Below are 17,885 nucleotides of genomic sequence, written 5' to 3'. Positions count from 1 at the left end.
ATAAACCACTGCATTCTAATGTTGTGTTATATTGCATTGCTCACTCCCCCCATTACCATCAAGGCATGGAATTGGAACTGCTTCACTGTAGTGTTGAAGGATGTTCCAAGGGCAGCACCAGGCACAGCTTAGCTTCAGTAAGCAAGAATCTTACTCTATTATGCAGGGTTATCTGCACACCAAATACCAAAAGCATCAAGTTATAATCAGTCTAGTGATCCTATAAAAGGTAGATCAGAGTGAACAATCTAATTTTCAGGAGTGGGGCTTCATAAATGTTTCCATTCTCAATGGTGATAGGGCCGTGTATGTGAGTGCAAGAAATAGAGCTGAAGTGTTCACAGATATCTTCAGGCAAAGTATTAAAAGGACAAACTTGCCAACCATCTTCTGCTTACAAAGCAAAAGGATATGGCAGCATTGCAAGCAGCTATTTAGATTGTACTCAAAGAGAAAGTGTACAAACTTAAAGTCAGAAAATAAGGTTAAAGGGTGGGCAAATAGTAAAAGAGCAAAATTAATGGCTTTTAAATGCAGAAGTGTTTGGCACAAATTAAATGAATCAGTGGCACAAATTAAGTTAATGTGTATGATCTTATAACCATTGCAGAGGCATGGTTGCAAGGAGATCAAAGCTGGGAACTAAATATTCATGGGCATGTGACTTCTCATAAGACAGGCAAGATGAAAAGGGTGATGAGGTTGCTTTGTTAGCATGAGATGGAATAGGTATGATGGCAAAAAATGATCTTGGATTTGGAGATATAGATTCCTTATTGCCGGAGATAAGAAATAACAAGGGGAGGAAGACAATGGTGGGATAGGCTCCCAAAGGAATTACATTGATGGACAGACAATAAATCAGGAGATAGAGGTATGTAAAAAAAAAGGCAATATTGTAATCATGGATGACTTTAATTTTCATGTGGATTGGCAAAATCAAATTGATGGAGATAGCTATGAGGAAGAATTCATAGAGTGTATTCAGGGCAGTTTCCTAGAACAATGTGTTGTGTATCCGACCAGAAATAAGGATATTTTGGATCTGGTAATGTGTAATGAGACACGTTTAATAAATAATTTGAGGAAAAGATCCCCTAGGAAGCAGTAACCATAACATGGTAGAATTTAGCATTCAGTTTGAGAGTGAGAAACATTGGTCAAAAGGTAATTACGAAGGAATGAGGGCACAGTTTGATTTAAAAATTTGATTTGATTGATCCCCTTGAAGAATTGACAAGGATGACCGATGAGAGTAGTGCAGTGGATATTGTCTACCTGGATTTTAGTAGACATGGCACTTGGCAGACTGGTCAAAAAGTAAAAGCCCATGCAACACGGATAATGTGGCGAATTGGATCCAAAATTGGCTTAGTACAAGAATCAAAGGGTAATGGTTGATGGCTGTCCTTGCAAATGGAAAGCTGTTTTAAGTGGTGTTCCGCAGGGCTAGGTGTTGGGACCCCTGCTGTTGGTTAATGATTTGAATTTGCATGTGGGGAGCCAATTGGGAAACCTTCAGTTGGCACAAAAACTGGCTGAATAGTGGATAGTGTAGAGGATAAGTTGTAAGCTCCAAAATGATACGTTGCTGGAGCGGGCAGGGAAGTGGCAGATGGAGTTCAACTTTGATAAGTGTTAGATAATGTATTTAAGGAGGTCAAACGGTGAAAGGGAATATACAGTAAGTGGGAATGTACTGAGAGGTGTAGATGAAGTGAGAGATCTTGGTGTGCAAAGTAGCAGTACAGGTAGATAAGGTTGTGGAGAGGACATATGAAGTACACTCCTTCATTGCAGAGATATAGAATACCAAAGTTGGAATAAAATGATGAAACTGTACAAGATACTGGTGAGGCCAAAACTGGAGTATTGTGTGCAGTTCTGGTGACTGCATTATAGGAAGGATATAATTGCTCTGGAGAGAGTGCAGAGAAGTTTTACTAGAATGTTGCCAGGACTGGAGAATTGTAGCTATAAAAAGAGATTGGAGAGGTTGGCGTTGTTTTCCTTGAAACAGGGAAGGCTGAGGGGGTGACATGATTAAGATGCACAAAATTGTAAGAGGCATAAATAGAGTATACAGGATAATTTTGTTTCCTTGGCAACAAATTCAAAAACCAAGGGTCATAAATTCAAGATAAATGGCAGAAGGTGTAGAAAGGACATGAAGAAAAACTTTTTACGCAGAGGGTGGTGGGTGTTTTGGAACTTGTTGCCTCAGTTGGTGGTGGAAGCATAGCCTTAAACTTGTTTAAAAAGTACCTGAATCCACATCTTAAGTGCTGTAAGCTACAGGCCTACGGACCATTTGCAGGAAGATGGGATTAGAATGACTACTAGGGTGTCTTTGAGCAGGCACGGACAGGATGGGCTGAATGATTCACTGATTCTCACTCTCACACACTCACTCTCTTACTCTCACTCTTGCTGCCTTGAATGGACTGGGCAAGGAGTTTAGCAGAAGACACTGTTGATCAGCAATGGCGGACATTTTTGACAATAGTTCATGACTGACAACAGAGATATAACCCAGTGAGGAAGAAGGATTCTAGGAAGGGGGATAAGTCAACTATGGTTAACCAAGAAAACTGAGTAGTATTAGATTGAAAGAAAAAATATATGACATGGCAAAGATAGTGATAAGCCTGAGGATTGGGGAAGTTTTATAAACTAACAAAAGGTGACCAAAAAAAAGTAGAGAAGATAATTATTAGGGTAAACTAGCACATAATATTAAATCAGGCAGTAAGAGCTTCTTTAGATATATAAAAAGGAAGAGTGAAACTAAATCTTGATCCTTTGACACCATGAAAATATGCTTGTTGTTACACTGGGGATTGTTCTTAAGATTGTGCAACCTTGTAAGCTTGATTCTGGATAAAATGAGCTGTATCTTGCTCAAGGTGCAAATCATAGAAATAGAAACAGAAAATAGGAGCAGGAGGAGGCCATTCTGCTCAACCATTCATTATGAACAAGGTTGATTGTCATCCAACTCAATAGCCTTCCTGCCTTCCCCTTTGCCTCAAGTGCTGTATGTAACTGCTTCTTGAAAACATTGTGTTTTGGTCTCAACTAGTTTCTGTGGTAGTGAATTCCATAGACTGACCACTCTCTGGGTAAAGAAATTTATCCTCATCTCTGTCCTAAGTGGTCTACCCTGTATCCTCAGACTGTGACCCCCTGGCTCTGGACACCCCTTCATCGGGAACATCCTTCCTGCATCTATCCTGTCTAATCCTGTTAGAATTTTATAGGTTTCTATGCGATCCACCCTCATACTTCTGAACTCCAAGAAATACAACCCTAACCAACTCAGTCGCTCCATATACGTTAGTCCTGTCATCCCAGGAATCAGTTTGGTAAACCTTCTCTGCACTCCCTCCAAAGCAAGAATATTCTCCTTCAGATAAGGAGATCAAAACTGCACACAATATTCCAGGTGTGGCCTCGTGAACACCCGCCATGTATAATTGCATCAAGACATTCGTATTCCTGTCCTTGAATTTTCTCACTTGAGGGACAACATACCATTTGCTATTTTATTTCCTGCTGCATCTGCATGCTTGCTTTCAGTGACTGCTGTACGTTGCACACTCCCCTTTCCTTATTTATGGTCATTCAGATAGTAATCTGCCTTCCCATTTTTGCTACCAGAGTGGATAACCGCACATGTATCCAAATTGTACTGCATCTGCCAATTATTTGCCCACTCACTCAACTTTGGAGATATTACATTTAGTTCCCTCATCTAAATCATTAATATATATATTGAATAGCTGGGGTCACTGTGGTACCCCACTTGTCACTGCCTGCCATTCAGAAGACCCATTTATTTCTATGCTTTGTTTCCTGCCTGCCAACCAGTTTTCTATCCATCTCGATACACTACCCCCAAACCCATGTGCTTTAATTGGGACTTTGTCGAAAGCTTTCCGAAAGTCCAAATAAACCACGTCCAGTGGCTACCCTTCATCAACTTTGCTAGTTACATCCTCAAAGAATTCCAGTAAATTTGTTAAGCATGATTTCCCTTTCATAAATCCGTGCTGACTCTGATTCTGATTCTGACATCTGATTCTGCCATTGGTTTACAAGTGTTTTGTGACAAAGTCTTTGATTCTGCTGATCTAATGCTGCAACTTTTAGTGCTATGTGAATGTTATTTTTGTTCTGTTGTTAAAAGTTAATATGAATGCCGCTGAGGGAAGGAGTTTCTGAAGTTGGATTAAGATTCCTGTACAGTGGAAGGGTCTCCACGTCCCATAAAGGCAGGGCAGAAGGACGATTCCATGAAATTGAGTTTTTCTCTACAGGTTTAGACAGTTGAAAATTGGCATTCAAATTGAGAAAACTCTTTAGATGGTCATTTTGCCAGGGTAAGGTACAGTAGAATTTGCTGGTGCGAGTCTGATGTAATTTTACCCTATAGTACTGAGTTGTTTACTCTTGCAACCATCTCACTGCATTTTACATGAATGGACTGTACGTGCCCAATGAACCAGAAGCTGCAAGTCCGCAGTTCTTTTACTGCTGCAAAGACTTCATATCCTTTAGACCTCAGAATGCTAGATCACCAGTGCGAGTTGCATTTTATTTCCCGTCAAGCAATTCCAGAAGACAGCATATCAACATACGCATTACAGCTAGCATTGGATTCCAGATTAGCTAACAACCTTTATTGCCAGAGATTAAAACACGCAGAACACATGCTTTAGCACAATTACAACAGTGATGGCCTGATCTTTTCAAAGTGCATAATGCTGCTGACTGGCTGTGGCAGTACACTTGTTACCAAATCTGGAGCATCCGTCAACATTCACTTTTCATTTTTGACCACTTTGTTTAAAATGCCTATGTAGTTTATCGTCTCTAGTGTATTCTCATTGTTGTTCTTTTCTCTTCCTCATGCTCTCAAAACCTCTCTGGCTTAATTAATACTTGTTTGGAAACCTAAGACCAAGGTCACCTTCTTGAAGGCAGATTTGCCAGAGGGTCAGGCATCTTTAACCTTCCCTTGCTTCACCTTTACATTTAGATGGAGCACTACTTTATATCCATACCAGAGCTAGTTTGGCTAGTCTTTGTCTAAAGTGTTAATAATACGTGGCATTTGTCAAACGATGGGGTATTAGATTTTATTTGATTCAAATTGATCTGCACCGCCATTGGAGAAAGCTAATCAACAATGTTTCGGGGCTTGTATACTACAGCAATTAATTTCTGTTTTGACTTGATTAAGTCTTATTGTTTGTACAGTGTGTTTAAATTGTACCATCGTATTGAAACTGTATAATGGTATATTCCTAAGTACCTCACAGTGTTAATATTGGAAGACATTTACATCCTGCAGTTAATTTAAAAAAAACCAGCTTGCAGAATATTTCTTTGAGTTACTTTCTTACCATTATGGCTAGAGAAATTCGATTTTGTTTATGATATCTGCCAGTGTTCTAGATTTTTTTAAAAAATGTGTTATTTAGAAAGTCAAAATGTTGGAAATGATCAGGTTGTAACAGTTTAATACAGTGTTGCTTTCACTTCTGCAGATTAGAATCCGTGATCCAAACCAGGGAGGCAAGGACATCACCGAAGAAATATTGTCAGGGGGAGGTGGAAGCAGAAACCCTACGCCACCAGTAGTGAGGCCAAGCTCCACGCCCACTCCACCTCAGGTAGTTAGAAAAATACCTGACTACTTTAACTTAACTAAATAGCATTCAGTACAAACTAGCTGGTAGTTAAAAGTTGACGTTGTATAGAATTGTTAGTCTTGATCCATCTTAGTTTAATTTTGGCATGTACCCAAGGGGACCTTTGTCAAGGTACTTATCTTATTAAAGGAAAACCAAGCGAAACTTTGGTTCAGGCCTGTGCAGGACAAATTGAGGACAAAAATTAAAATGCTTCTTTCAAAGGGTGGTTAACAATTGGGACAAGTTAGCAGGAAAGAGTAGTTGCATTTAAGAATCAGTGAAGTACTCTAATATGGTGGAAGGGTTAGTGTTCCGGAAAGATAAAATGAAATGCATTAAAGTGCCATCTTCACTCCATTCCTATCCTTTAATCATATACAATCTTTGTTATATATAAGCTACAGCAGTTGGACTCATCTGGGAGCTAACTATACAGGGTGAATCTAAATTACCTCCCATAATAAAAAGGACTCCGCTTTTACCAGATGAGTCTCCACATGGCATTGTTACTTTGGTTGCCCTTTGAGCGAGATGCTTCCCCACCAGCCTCCTTTTGTTACTCTAGACTTCCCTATTCCAGTGTACTCCTGGCTGCCCACCCACTCCCTACATTCTGTAAACTTAAGGTCGTACAAAACCCTGCTGCCCTATCCTTATTTGCACCAAGTCCGTTTGCTTATTCTGTCTGCTCACTGGTCTACAATGGCTTCTGGATAAGTAGTGCCTCTTTTAAAATTCTCATCATTATTTTCAAACCCCTCCATGGTCTCACGCCTCTTAGTCTTTAGATTTAAAACTTCAGGTACTGTGATGCCCAAATTCTGGCCTCTTATACATCCTCAATTTTAATCTACTGTTAATGGCTGTGCCTTCAGCTGCTGAAGTTTGGAATCCTCTCCTTAAATTTCTCTGCCTCTCTACCACTTTACTCCTTTTAAGATGTTCCTTAAATCCTACCTTGTTAGCACCTGCCTGATATCTTCTTATTTGGTGTGTCAAATTTTGGTCGTGAGTGCAGGGATGATTGGTGAAACACCCACCTGGAAACATTTTGCAGCATTAAAGGTGCTTTTTAAATGCATTGTTCTTCCTGTCAACAATGGACTGCATCAACTGCCAGCTGTACCTCAGTTTCTTTTGTTGCCAAAGCAACTGTTGGTGCTGCAACAGTAAGAAGTCTCACAACACCAGGTTAAAGTCCAACAGGTTTATTTGGTAGCAAACGCCACTAGCTTTCAGGGCTCTGCCTGTTCGTCAGGTAAGTGGAGAGTTCTGATCAGAACTTCCCACTTATCTGACTAAGAGGCAGAGCCCCTGAAAACTAGTGGCATTTGCTACCAGATAAACCTGTTGGACTTTAACCTGGTATTGTGAGACTTCTTACTGTGTTTAACCCAGTCCAAGACTGGCACACACTACAAAAGTTACCCAGTCAAATGTATTTTCAACTTCCTGATTCTCTTTATTCCTGCAATAAGCCCTAGACAGTCAGCCAAAGCACCAACCACAGCTTTAGTGGTGAACATCTAAGCCAACGTGCTCTCTCCCATACTGCTCAGGAATGGTGCTGACAGATTTGCTGAAGGTGTTCAAATAATTCTTTAATCTTTTTGGCTATTCTTGTAGATTCTGAGAGCAGACTGATGAGCTGCCAGATCGGCTGGAGGCTTAAGTGCCAGCTGATCTTGCTGACAAGAGAAGCAATCTTGCCAACCTTTAGCCCAAAGATTTTGAAAAGGAAAATTTTTGCACGTAATCCATCACAGATAATGGGATCACAATTGTTTTCAGCAGTTGTGCACAATGGCTTTTAGCTAAGAATGGTGGCATGGTGGTTTTGCAATCGGACTAATAATCCAGAGGCCCAGATCAAAGATCAGAAAATGTGAGTTCAGATTCCACCACAGGAAGTAGGCATTGTAAATTAGGTTAATTAAATAAATCTGGAATAAAAAAAAGTCTTGGTAATGATGACCTCAAAACTACTGGATTATCGTAAAAATGCATCTGGTTCACTGATGCCCTTCAGGGAAGGAACCTGTTGTCCTTGTATGGTCTGACCTAAATGACAGCAGAGCCGTAGCAATATCTTTGACTGTTAACTGCCCTCTGAAATGGCCAAAAAACCTTTTCCATTGTCAAGAAATCACCACGTTCTCAAGGGCAATTAGTAATTGGCAATAAATGCTGGATTTGCTAGTGATGTCCGCATTCTTTGATTGTATAAAAACGATGCTCCGCTTTTAATTTGAGTAAACATTATATACTCTAGGGAAAATAACACTTTGGAACAAAAGTATAGACAACTTTATGTTACATTGCAACGGGATGTTGATCAATTGGGTCAGTGGGCCGATGAATGGCAGATGGAATTTAATTTAGATAAATATGAGGTGATGCATTTTGGTAGGTTGAATCCAGCCAGTTAATGGTAGGACAATGGGGAAAGTTATAGAACAAAGAGATCTAGTGGAGTCACAGATAGACAGAGTGGTGAAGAAGACTTTCGGCATGCTTGGTTTCATTGGTCAGAGTATTGAATACAGGAGTTAGGACGTCTTGTTGAAGTTTTATAAGACATTTGTAGGGCTACATTTGGAGTACTGTATACAGTTCTGATCACCCTATTATAGAAAGGATATTATTAAACTAGAAAGGATGCAGAAAAGATTTACTAGAGATTTGATGGTTTGAGTTATAAGGAGAGGCTGGGTAGACTGGGACAGGGAGGCTTAGGGATGATATAGCGGTCTTTAAAATAATAAGGAACATAGATAAGATAAATAATCCATGTCTTTTCCCAAAGGTGGGGAGTTTAAAACTAGAGGGCATAGGTTTAAGGTGAGAGGGGAGAGATACTAAAGGGTCCAGAGAAGCAATTTTCCCACTTAGAGGGTGGAGTGTCTGGAATTACTGCCAGAGGCAGTAGTAGAGCTGGGTACAATTTTGTCTTTTAAAAAGCATTTAGATATTTACACGGATAAGATGGGTATGGCAGGATATGGGCCAAATGCAGGCAGTTGGGACCAGCTTAGTGGTAAAAACTGGGCAGCATGGACAAGTTGGGCCAAAGAGTCTGCTTCTGTGCTGTAAACCTCTGTGACTTTGACTCTAGTCAGGAAAGACCATTGTGGTGCATCGAGCCAAAGCAGTAATATTGGTATTGGGAAGAAATAAAATGTAAGCGCAAAGCAGTCCTCCGTTTATTACAGTATGAACGTTGAACATTACAGTGCAGTACAGGCCCTTCGGACCTCGATGTTGCGCCAACCAGTGGAACCAATCTAATGACCCTCTAACCTAAACTATCCCAATGTTATCCAAATGCCTATCCACTGGCAATTTGAACGCCCTTAAAGTTGGCGAGTCCACGACTACTGCAGGCAGGGCATTCCACACCCTTACTACGCTCTGAGTAAGGAACCTACCTCTGACAGCCATCCTATAATTACCACCCCTTAACTTAAAGCTATGTCCCCTCGTGTTAGCCGTCACCATCCGAGGAAAAAGGCTCTCACTATCCACCCTATCTAACCCTCTGATCATTTTTGTATGCCTCAATTAGGTCACCTCTTAACCTTCTTCTTTCTAACGAAAATAACCTCAAGACCCTCAGCCTTTCCTCATAAGACCTTCCCACCATACCAGGCAACATCCTGGTAAACCTCCTCTGCACCCTTTCCAATGCCTCGACATCCTTCTTATAATGCGGCGACCAGAACTGTACGCAAGTGTGGCCGCACCAGAGTTTTGCACAGTTGCAACATGATCTCATGGCTCCGAAATTCAATCCCTCTACCAGTAAAAGCTAACACACCGTACGCCTTCTTAACAACCTTATCAACCTGGGTGCCAACTTTCAGGAATCTATGCACACGTATATCAAGATGAGGGAAGATACTGTCATTATTAACTACGTGGCTTATTTTTCCTCTGTAAAATAATTGCTTCAAGCAAGTTTTTAATGCATTTCCTGGTTTTTTTAAAAATCCATTTAACATCACAAAAATTGAGTGATCCAATACGTAAACCGATGTGCAGCAATTCCTAATTGATTGCAGGTGTTTTGGGAGTAAACCTGAGCATCGGTGTGTACATAGAAATGTTGTTGGTAACATATACAAATCTTAGCATGTGACCATAATTACCAAGTAATTTGGCATAGTACACAACCAGTGAGAAAATCCTTAGTTTTCATTTCACATTGGGTTAGTATGTATGAAATAGTGAGAAATAAAGATAATTTAAAATTAATAATCTAGTGTGTGCTATTTAAAATCTTATATTTGCAAAATAAAAACAAATTTGGCACAATTTTATTACCTCATTTTGAACCTTTATAAATTCAGCCACTGATTTACAATGAGTAGAACTGGTAATGTTTCAGCAGCACATTCAGTATTTCAGAAGCACCTGAGTGACTAAGCATTTAAATATGATTTTGAATTTTGAACTTCATTTTCACCTAATTTCATTACCATTTCTGTTTTGTTCTGGTTTGCTCACTCTTAGTGAAAATTAGCAAAGCATGCAAAACCTAGATTTGTGGGGGAACTTGACTACCAGCTTCAATGTTAATGTGACTCTGTGGTCGTGTCACAAGTATGATCACTGATTTCCTCACTTATCTGGTACAGTAAAGTGGATTTAGGGGAAGGACAAGCACAACTCACACTCACTTGTGTTCTGAATGGAATTGCCATAGTTGGATATTGTGTATTATAACTACTGTGCAATGCATTATTGAGCTTTAAAACAAAATTGACATTTGCTGAAATCAAACTTTTTGAAATGTATGCTTGTACTTGTTTAAAGTATTGTCCATGTTTCATGTTGTACTAAGCTTTAACTACTTGTCTGTCTTTCTGACGTGTATGATGTATCATGTTCCCTCTAAGTTTAAAACTTACAAATAAAGTTGGGGAGAGGGAAGAAACAAGAGCGTTTCACATTAATTTCAAAAGATGAATTTCAGCGTCAAGATCTAATTTTAACTTTTAGCAGCATATATGAAGTGTTTTTACAAAGGCATTCAGCGGTGAGGTTGCAGCCAGAACAATTTTAGTTATATATTACATTTATCTTTATAGGGAAAAAAAATTGCATTAGCTTGCCCGCTAGATTTGGACCGCAGATATGTTTATGCATGTCATCAGTGCTATTATGTTGGGTATCAGATGGTGCCCAATTATTTACAGGATGAGAATGGATTTCAATGAAATTAAATGGTTCACCAGCATTCAGAACTGAAGTCTCTTACGAAAGAGCATCCATGTAATTTGAAGCTGTTTGAATTTTGGCCTGGTTTTCTGAATTTGTTCCCTCAGTCTGAAAGCAATTCCCTAAAACTATAGATCAATGTATTTGCATGTCAGTGCTCTCTTTCTAACCACTTGTTTATGTTCACATTGTTTTTCAAAAGAGTAATTATATTTAGTTTTAGATCCAAGTATATCCTCCTTGCTATAGAGAGCATTTTAAAAAAAAAGTTTGTTCCACAGCATCTCAAATAGAATTGAATTCATGGCCCATCTTTGACAACAGAAAAGTTTGAGAAGACTAAGGTGGGTGTGTACAACAGCAGCCACCATAAATTGAAAATGAGGACATTGGCTGTGTAGTAAAGATGTAAGGTGCCACAATGGTTGGAACTTGTTGGTGAAGGTTATGATGAGCTTATCAATTCATGTTCTTAATTTTACAGACCTAGTCTTGCACTCTCTGTTGTGAGGAAGTGGCAAATGAAAGTTGGCGCACACACTCTGTCCCTGTCCCCTTCTCTCCTCTATTCTCTCCATCCCCATCCCCACCTTGTTGTAATGGTTTGCAGTTTTTCTGGCAGTTAAAATGGTAAAGACCTGTGAGCAGATCTTTGAAATCAATCAGTTTTTGGTAATTTTTATTCAGAGTAAAGCAGCCTTCTGTCAGCAGTGAGAATAATAAGTGCACAAAGTATAATAGCTGAATGGTTGATTTGTTTACTCCATTAAATTACCCAACTTAGATTAAGCTGTAGTATTTTATTTAGCTGTTGACTAATTTGTAACTTTTTGACCATTTATCCAATTTAATCTTTTTAGAATTAACTGAACAGTGATGAGTAATGGTATTTAGAGATACAAACATCAGTATATAATGACCATTAATTAAATATTTTGGCAACTAAGCATCAAAGTTAACTGTCTCTTTCTAAAAATTACTAAATTTATCTTTGCATATACTAGATTATTCACGGTAAAATGTTTCTCAATAGCAAATCTCACAATCAACAACAAACTCAAACCGTCAATGATTATCTTGTTTGGATTTTCTAAGAGAGCTAAATGAGAGAGGGAAAATGATGACTTTTGTCATATTGTGAGTTATTGGCTAGTCGTCTTCAGTAGATCAAAAAGGACTCTTAGAGGGAACAGTGAGAATGCATAGTAGAGTTTTGTCTGTTGTCTATCCTTGTTAATGGTAATCCTGTTTTCTTTTCCTTCTCAATCCTGCTTACTCCATCTCTTTGTTTTGGTTTTGTTTTTGTTATTGAATTTATTGTCCTACTGTGGAATTTCATGGGAAACTTTTTTTCACTTATTTTCCTCTCTGTTGCGTGTTCCATGTGCTAGTTTTTGTGTCCGCACCCTCATTATCCTCACCTGTTGTACCTCAAATCCCAGCAGCTGCCCAGTCAGGTTCCAGATCATGGACCAGTTTTTGGAACGGCGGAAAATGCTCACATGGCACCAAGTGTGGACTTCAAGCAAGGTTTGTTCAGTTCTTCTTTGGTCTTTATTGATGCAATGTTTTGACTGGTAAATAGAAGTTGTTAAGCTATGTTGGTTATTGAGGGTTGAATGCTTGGTGGGGAAATGGATGCTGGACCTTAATTTCATCTTGAAAATTGTGGCCAGAACTTTCCGGCTGTTCATGCCAGCGGGATAATCCTGTCTCGCCGATGCCACGACCCACCACAGGTTTCACAGCCACAAGGGGTACATTTAACGGTGGGACGAGAAGATCCTGCTAACAGCCAATGGCAAATCCACGTGGTGTGTTGCACAGAAAATCTCGCCCTGCATTTCAGTTGAGCATCATAGCTGCTAAAAATGCTCATGTGAAGTTTTTTCTTCTAGGTTGATTGAGGCTTTGTGTAATATTCAGGTTTCCTCACAAATTTAGCTGCATTTTTATTCCAAGTGGAAGAAGCTTTGTGCCTGTCACTTTCAAGACTTTACTTTGGCCAGTTGTGATGCCTGGCATGTACATATATATTTCTCAAAAATATATGTACAGGTGGTAAACCTATTTATGGTTCTTCAGTCCTTGGTGACAGTTAGCTGTATGTTTGAACAGCTACTATAACACATCCTTAGCAAAGGAATTGGGATGAGGAATGCCCAACTTTTTGGAGGACAATTGTAAAATGATCAATTTTAAATTCATTTTTCCCCCATATGATGGCTGCCAGAGGACCCGCTTCAGCCATCGTTCTTAAGAATGATTTTCACAGGTTTAATATAGAAGGGAGTGCACTACAAACATTAAATAATATTGTTTCATTTTAGTTCATGTGATGAGCACTGTTTGAAAAGTCAGATATCCTCAATGTGACACCTGCCCATTTTAGCCTATTTATCAGGGTAGTTGGCAAGAGTTTGAATCGGTAACTTTCCCAACACAATAATTCAACGGATAATATTTTGTCATGTTATTCCAAACCTTTTTTATTATGCATTGTAGAATCCACACTGGCTAAATCTGTAAGGATGTGTGATAGAAATGGGGTTTTTACGGAGCACATTGTGAGTTAAAACAAAATCCCATGATACTTATAATTGCAGTACAAAGTTACTAATGTCTTGAGGGTCAGCATCCCCAATTATTCCCTCTGCTGACTTCTAGCTCAAACCAGCTGAGCAGTCAATAATTGTGTATGGAAGCTGCTCTTTTCAAAGAGCTTTGGCAGGCAATTTAATATTATTTTAGCTTTACAACAACAGTTGCAATCAAAATAACATTCACCTCCAGTAAATTTTCAGTTGCATTTAGAGATTAGAGAACATTTTGTCAGCTACTTTGGTCCGAAGTTGTATAATTCAGTACTGTTTTAATCTGTTTCATGTTGGTGTCTATTTGACGAAGTTTGCATGTTTCTAATTTTAAACAAAGGTTAGTTTGAGACTTTTGGTGTCTTGATACTCTCACTATAGAAAGGTAAATAATATTGGATTGGGATGGGCAGAGCGACATTGGTATAATTAAATAGGCTTGAGCAAACTGGCCTATATTTTATTTGTGACAGATCCCTGATTGATCTAGGTGTTTTGAGTTCATTATCTAACTGATGATTTTTTTTTCTGTTTTAAAGTTAACTAATTTGAATTTAGCAATGGAGATGATGTAAAACTACAATGTGTCAGAAAGAAAAATAAGTGTATTTGTAAATGAGCAATTTCCAGCATTAGAGCAGGATGTGCTTAGGAGAAGCGATGAGTTGCATTGGATGTTTTAATTTGCATTTGATTTTCTTTAGTGTTGTAGTGCAGACAAACAATATTATTCCACAAATGAAGTGTTGAAATGTGCTACTTGAGTTTTTTTTAAATAATTCATGCCGTTGTTTACTTTCATCACATACGTACAGTTGTGGAGATGAAGTGAACAGATTGCTATTTAATTCTATTCATTGTACTAGGTCCAAGGTTCTTCGGAAGTTTGGTTAAATTGCAGTAATTTTAAATGTTCCCATTTTGAACTTTGAGGTTCAATGCATAATGTTTTTTATGGTGGATCCGGTAAACTGCAGTCAAATACAAAGTAGCATTTCATAGAATTACAACTTCAGGCATGCTACATGCCATAAAATGTTTCTATTTATTTCAGTGGGGCGGACTGAAGCTGCTAATACAAAACTGAAAACAGGTATGGAACAGTTTCAAAACAGAATTAAGCATTTTACATAAAACAAAAGTGGTATATCTACATAGTGCAATTTCAATGCACCTTCACAAGTGTCTGCTTACATTTCTGGGGGCTCAGATCTGTAATTCAATGACTATGCAAAGAGAAATGGCAATTTTGCTGCCAGTTCAGCTTATTGCATAGAGATAATAGAATATCCGAATGTTACGTGTTTTATTACAGGGTTGTCCAACCCTTTTCTCAGTTAAGGGGGCTGCTGACCAAATTTCAGAAAGCAATGGTTTGGCGTGTTATTTTTTTAAATTGATGTTGAACCAATAAATGGATAGTTTAAAAAAGGAATAATTCATGAAAATGACCATTAAAACATCAGAGATAACCACTAAAACCATATTACCATTTTGCTAAAGAAGTAGTGAGAGAGAGAGAGAGAGAGAGAGACGGTGCCGAACCCTGGTCACGAGGGAAGGGGTATGGGACTGGGTCCAAGCTATGGAATGGGTTTAAACTAACGCTGACCTTGTGTTCACTCCTGGTAGCATACACTCTGAGCCTATTTTGTTGCTAGGTTTTTGGGGAGGGAAAAGGAGGAGGAGATGTGCGTGTGTGTGTGTGTGTGTGTGTGTGTGTGTCCAGTTCACTTCCCATTTCAGGGTCCCTCCCCTCTCAAACTCTTACACTCACTCAATCACTAGTTAAATAGATTAACTCCCTTGCCCTTAACTTGTACTCTTCTGCCTGCACAACATCACCCCTTGCTTGTGTTCCCTCTCCCTCCTCAGGCTCCCATATGCGCGTGACCTCTCCCTTGATCATTAATTTCTGCTCACTCATTTATGTTCATCAGCTGCAGAAGTGGCAGACAAATAGTCTTTGATGGGAGGAACATATTCTTGCATGTCTTTCATTGAAATTAACCCTTACTTTGAACTGAGTCCATTGGCTGGCTAGAGCGGTACGGGGGGCCGGATTGTGGCCTGCAAACCATTTGTTGGACAAGCCTGTTTTATCACAATATATACTATTCTGTGATATTATTAGTGAAAGCATTGATTTGTTCTTAAGCTAATGATTTTGCATGTTTGTTTCTGATGCCCTGTTGAGGTAGCGACTTTGTACTTTTGATGCACTGGTATTGGTATAAATTCTATTTTGTAACATGATCTTGAATGAAGACTGCTGCAAGTGTGAATGGTGAAATGAGATTCATTGAGATCAAATTAATGTAGACTGAGTTGTAAAATCTTACCGTTAGGTCTCCAAAATACCCAACACTTTTTTTCACACCTTTCAGTTCTTCTTCCATTTTCTATGGTATCAAGGATATTTTAAAATGTACAAGTTTTCTTGTAATTTTTTAAACGTTTTGGAGTAAGGCTTACATTCTGATGAGGCATGCGAAATAAAGTAAAGGTAAAGTTTATTTATTTGTCACAAGTATGGCTTACACTGCAATGAAGTTACTGTGAAATTCCCTTAGTCACCACATTCCGCTGCCTCTTTGGGTGAATGCACCTAATCACGTCTTTCAGATTGTGGGAGGAAACCCACGCAGACATGGGGAAAACATGCAAATTCCACACAGTGTGGAATCGAACCCAGATCCCTGGTGCTGTGCAGCAGCAGTGCTAACTACTGTGCCACCCCTGTTCTGTGGCAAGTTACCATAACCTGTGATATGTTAGCTCACCTTCAGTGTGATTCAACTTGGGAATGTGCATATCGTGTCTGTGCTATGCCTGCACATTCATGACATCTGCAATTCTGACCTGATATGGCATCTGGTTCGCCAGTGCCTAGAATTTATAATTCTCATCTACTTATTCTAATCTTTCCATGGCCTTGCATCCTTTCTAATATCCCCCACTCAATAACCTTTCAAGATTTGAACTCCAACTCTGGCCTTTTGTGCGTCCACCAATTTCTTTGCCCCATCTTTGGTAACCATGCTTTTGACTGTCAAGGCCCTAGTCATTAATTCCCTTCTAAAGCTGTCCAGGCCGTAAACTCTAATTTCCTCCTCAAAGTGCTGTACTTGTTTATGACTTTTCTTAAAACCTACTACTTTGTCCAAGCTTTTTGTCATCTGCCAGCTATGTCACCTTTGACTTGGTATCAGTTTAATCTATTACATTCATAGAACATAGAACGTTACAACGCAGTACAGGCCCTTCGGCCCTCGATGTTGCGCTGACCAGTGGAACAAATCTAACGACCCTCTAACCTTAACTATTCCAATGTTATCCATATGCCTATCCACTGACCATTTGAACGTCCTTAAAGTTAGCGAGTCCACAACCGCTGCAGGCAGGGCATTCCACGCCCTTACTACCCTCTGAGTAAGGAACCTACCTCTGACATCCGTCCTATAATTGTCACCCCTCAATTTAAAGCTATGTCCCCTCATGTTAGCCATCACCATCCAAGGAAAATTGCTCTCACTGTCCACCCTATCTAACCCTCTGATCATCTTGTATGCCTCAATTAGGTCACGTCTTAACCACCTTCTCTCTAATTAAAACAACCTCAAGTCCCTCAGCCTTTCCTCATAAGACCTTCAATTCCTCTGAAGGACGTGAGGTTTTCATTGCAGGTTGATGAATGGAAGGAAACATGTTATACAACAGATTATTTTTAAGAAAATTGAGGCTCTTTTGAGTATTCTTCAGATTTATAGGCTAAACAAATGCATATCGTATTTTTAAAGAAGTCATTGCTGTATTTCTAATTTTGTGAATATGATGTCTGATCATTTTATAATGACATCTAATTTTAACTTGCAACCTTTGGTTAAACCAGATTAGATATTTCTAAGGTACAAGGTTGTAGAAAAGTAGCAACATTGCATTCAATTTTGTCCAATGTTCTCTTTGATGACATGTTTTAGTTTATTCAATTCTATAGCTTCCAGTGAATCTGGATTTATATTGCGATATACCACATAATATAGTGTAATTCTCATAAAATGCATTGCAGCATGCAAATATTAACTACTTTTGAATGTTATATTCAAAAAATTCCTCAAAGATTGTGAAAATTAAACCTCAGATTGTAAAGCGTAGCTTTGGGTACCATCTAATTCAAGGTTGCAATGCTTTATTACTTCAAGGCAAGGCTATGTAATCAATATTCTGCTTTGACCAGAATCCTTTAGCAAAGCTTCAGTTCATTGAGTATCTTAAAAACAAGCCTTAGAACCCATTATAGCAACGCTCAAAGAGTAATGGTCTTTATTGCTGCTGAGGATTTGCTTACGTAGGTTGTCATTTTTAAGCAGTG

At 39.0% G+C, this 17,885-nt stretch overlaps 1 protein-coding gene across 9 annotated transcripts in view; it reads left to right on the top strand.

Annotated features, from left to right (window-relative positions):
• The window catches only part of LOC145360241 (eukaryotic translation initiation factor 4 gamma 3-like), a 338,012-nt gene that overhangs the window by 207,446 nt on the left and 112,681 nt on the right, over positions 1-17,885 (top strand). For all 9 annotated transcript variants that reach the window (XM_080215311.1, XM_080215316.1, XM_080215315.1 and 6 more), the window contains 3 exons: positions 5,553-5,678; positions 12,362-12,449; positions 14,568-14,606. In XM_080215311.1, coding sequence (XP_080071437.1) covers positions 5,553-5,678; positions 12,362-12,449; positions 14,568-14,606 — 253 coding nt within the window. The remainder of the gene's footprint in view (positions 1-5,552; positions 5,679-12,361; positions 12,450-14,567; positions 14,607-17,885) is intronic.

The sequence above is a fragment of the Carcharhinus amblyrhynchos genome, chromosome 30 (assembly GCF_965287045.1).
Source record: "Carcharhinus amblyrhynchos chromosome 30, sCarAmb.v2.hapA, whole genome shotgun sequence".
Taxonomy (NCBI): Eukaryota; Metazoa; Chordata; class Chondrichthyes; order Carcharhiniformes; family Carcharhinidae; genus Carcharhinus; species Carcharhinus amblyrhynchos.
This window is presented reverse-complemented; position numbering and strand designations above follow the sequence as displayed.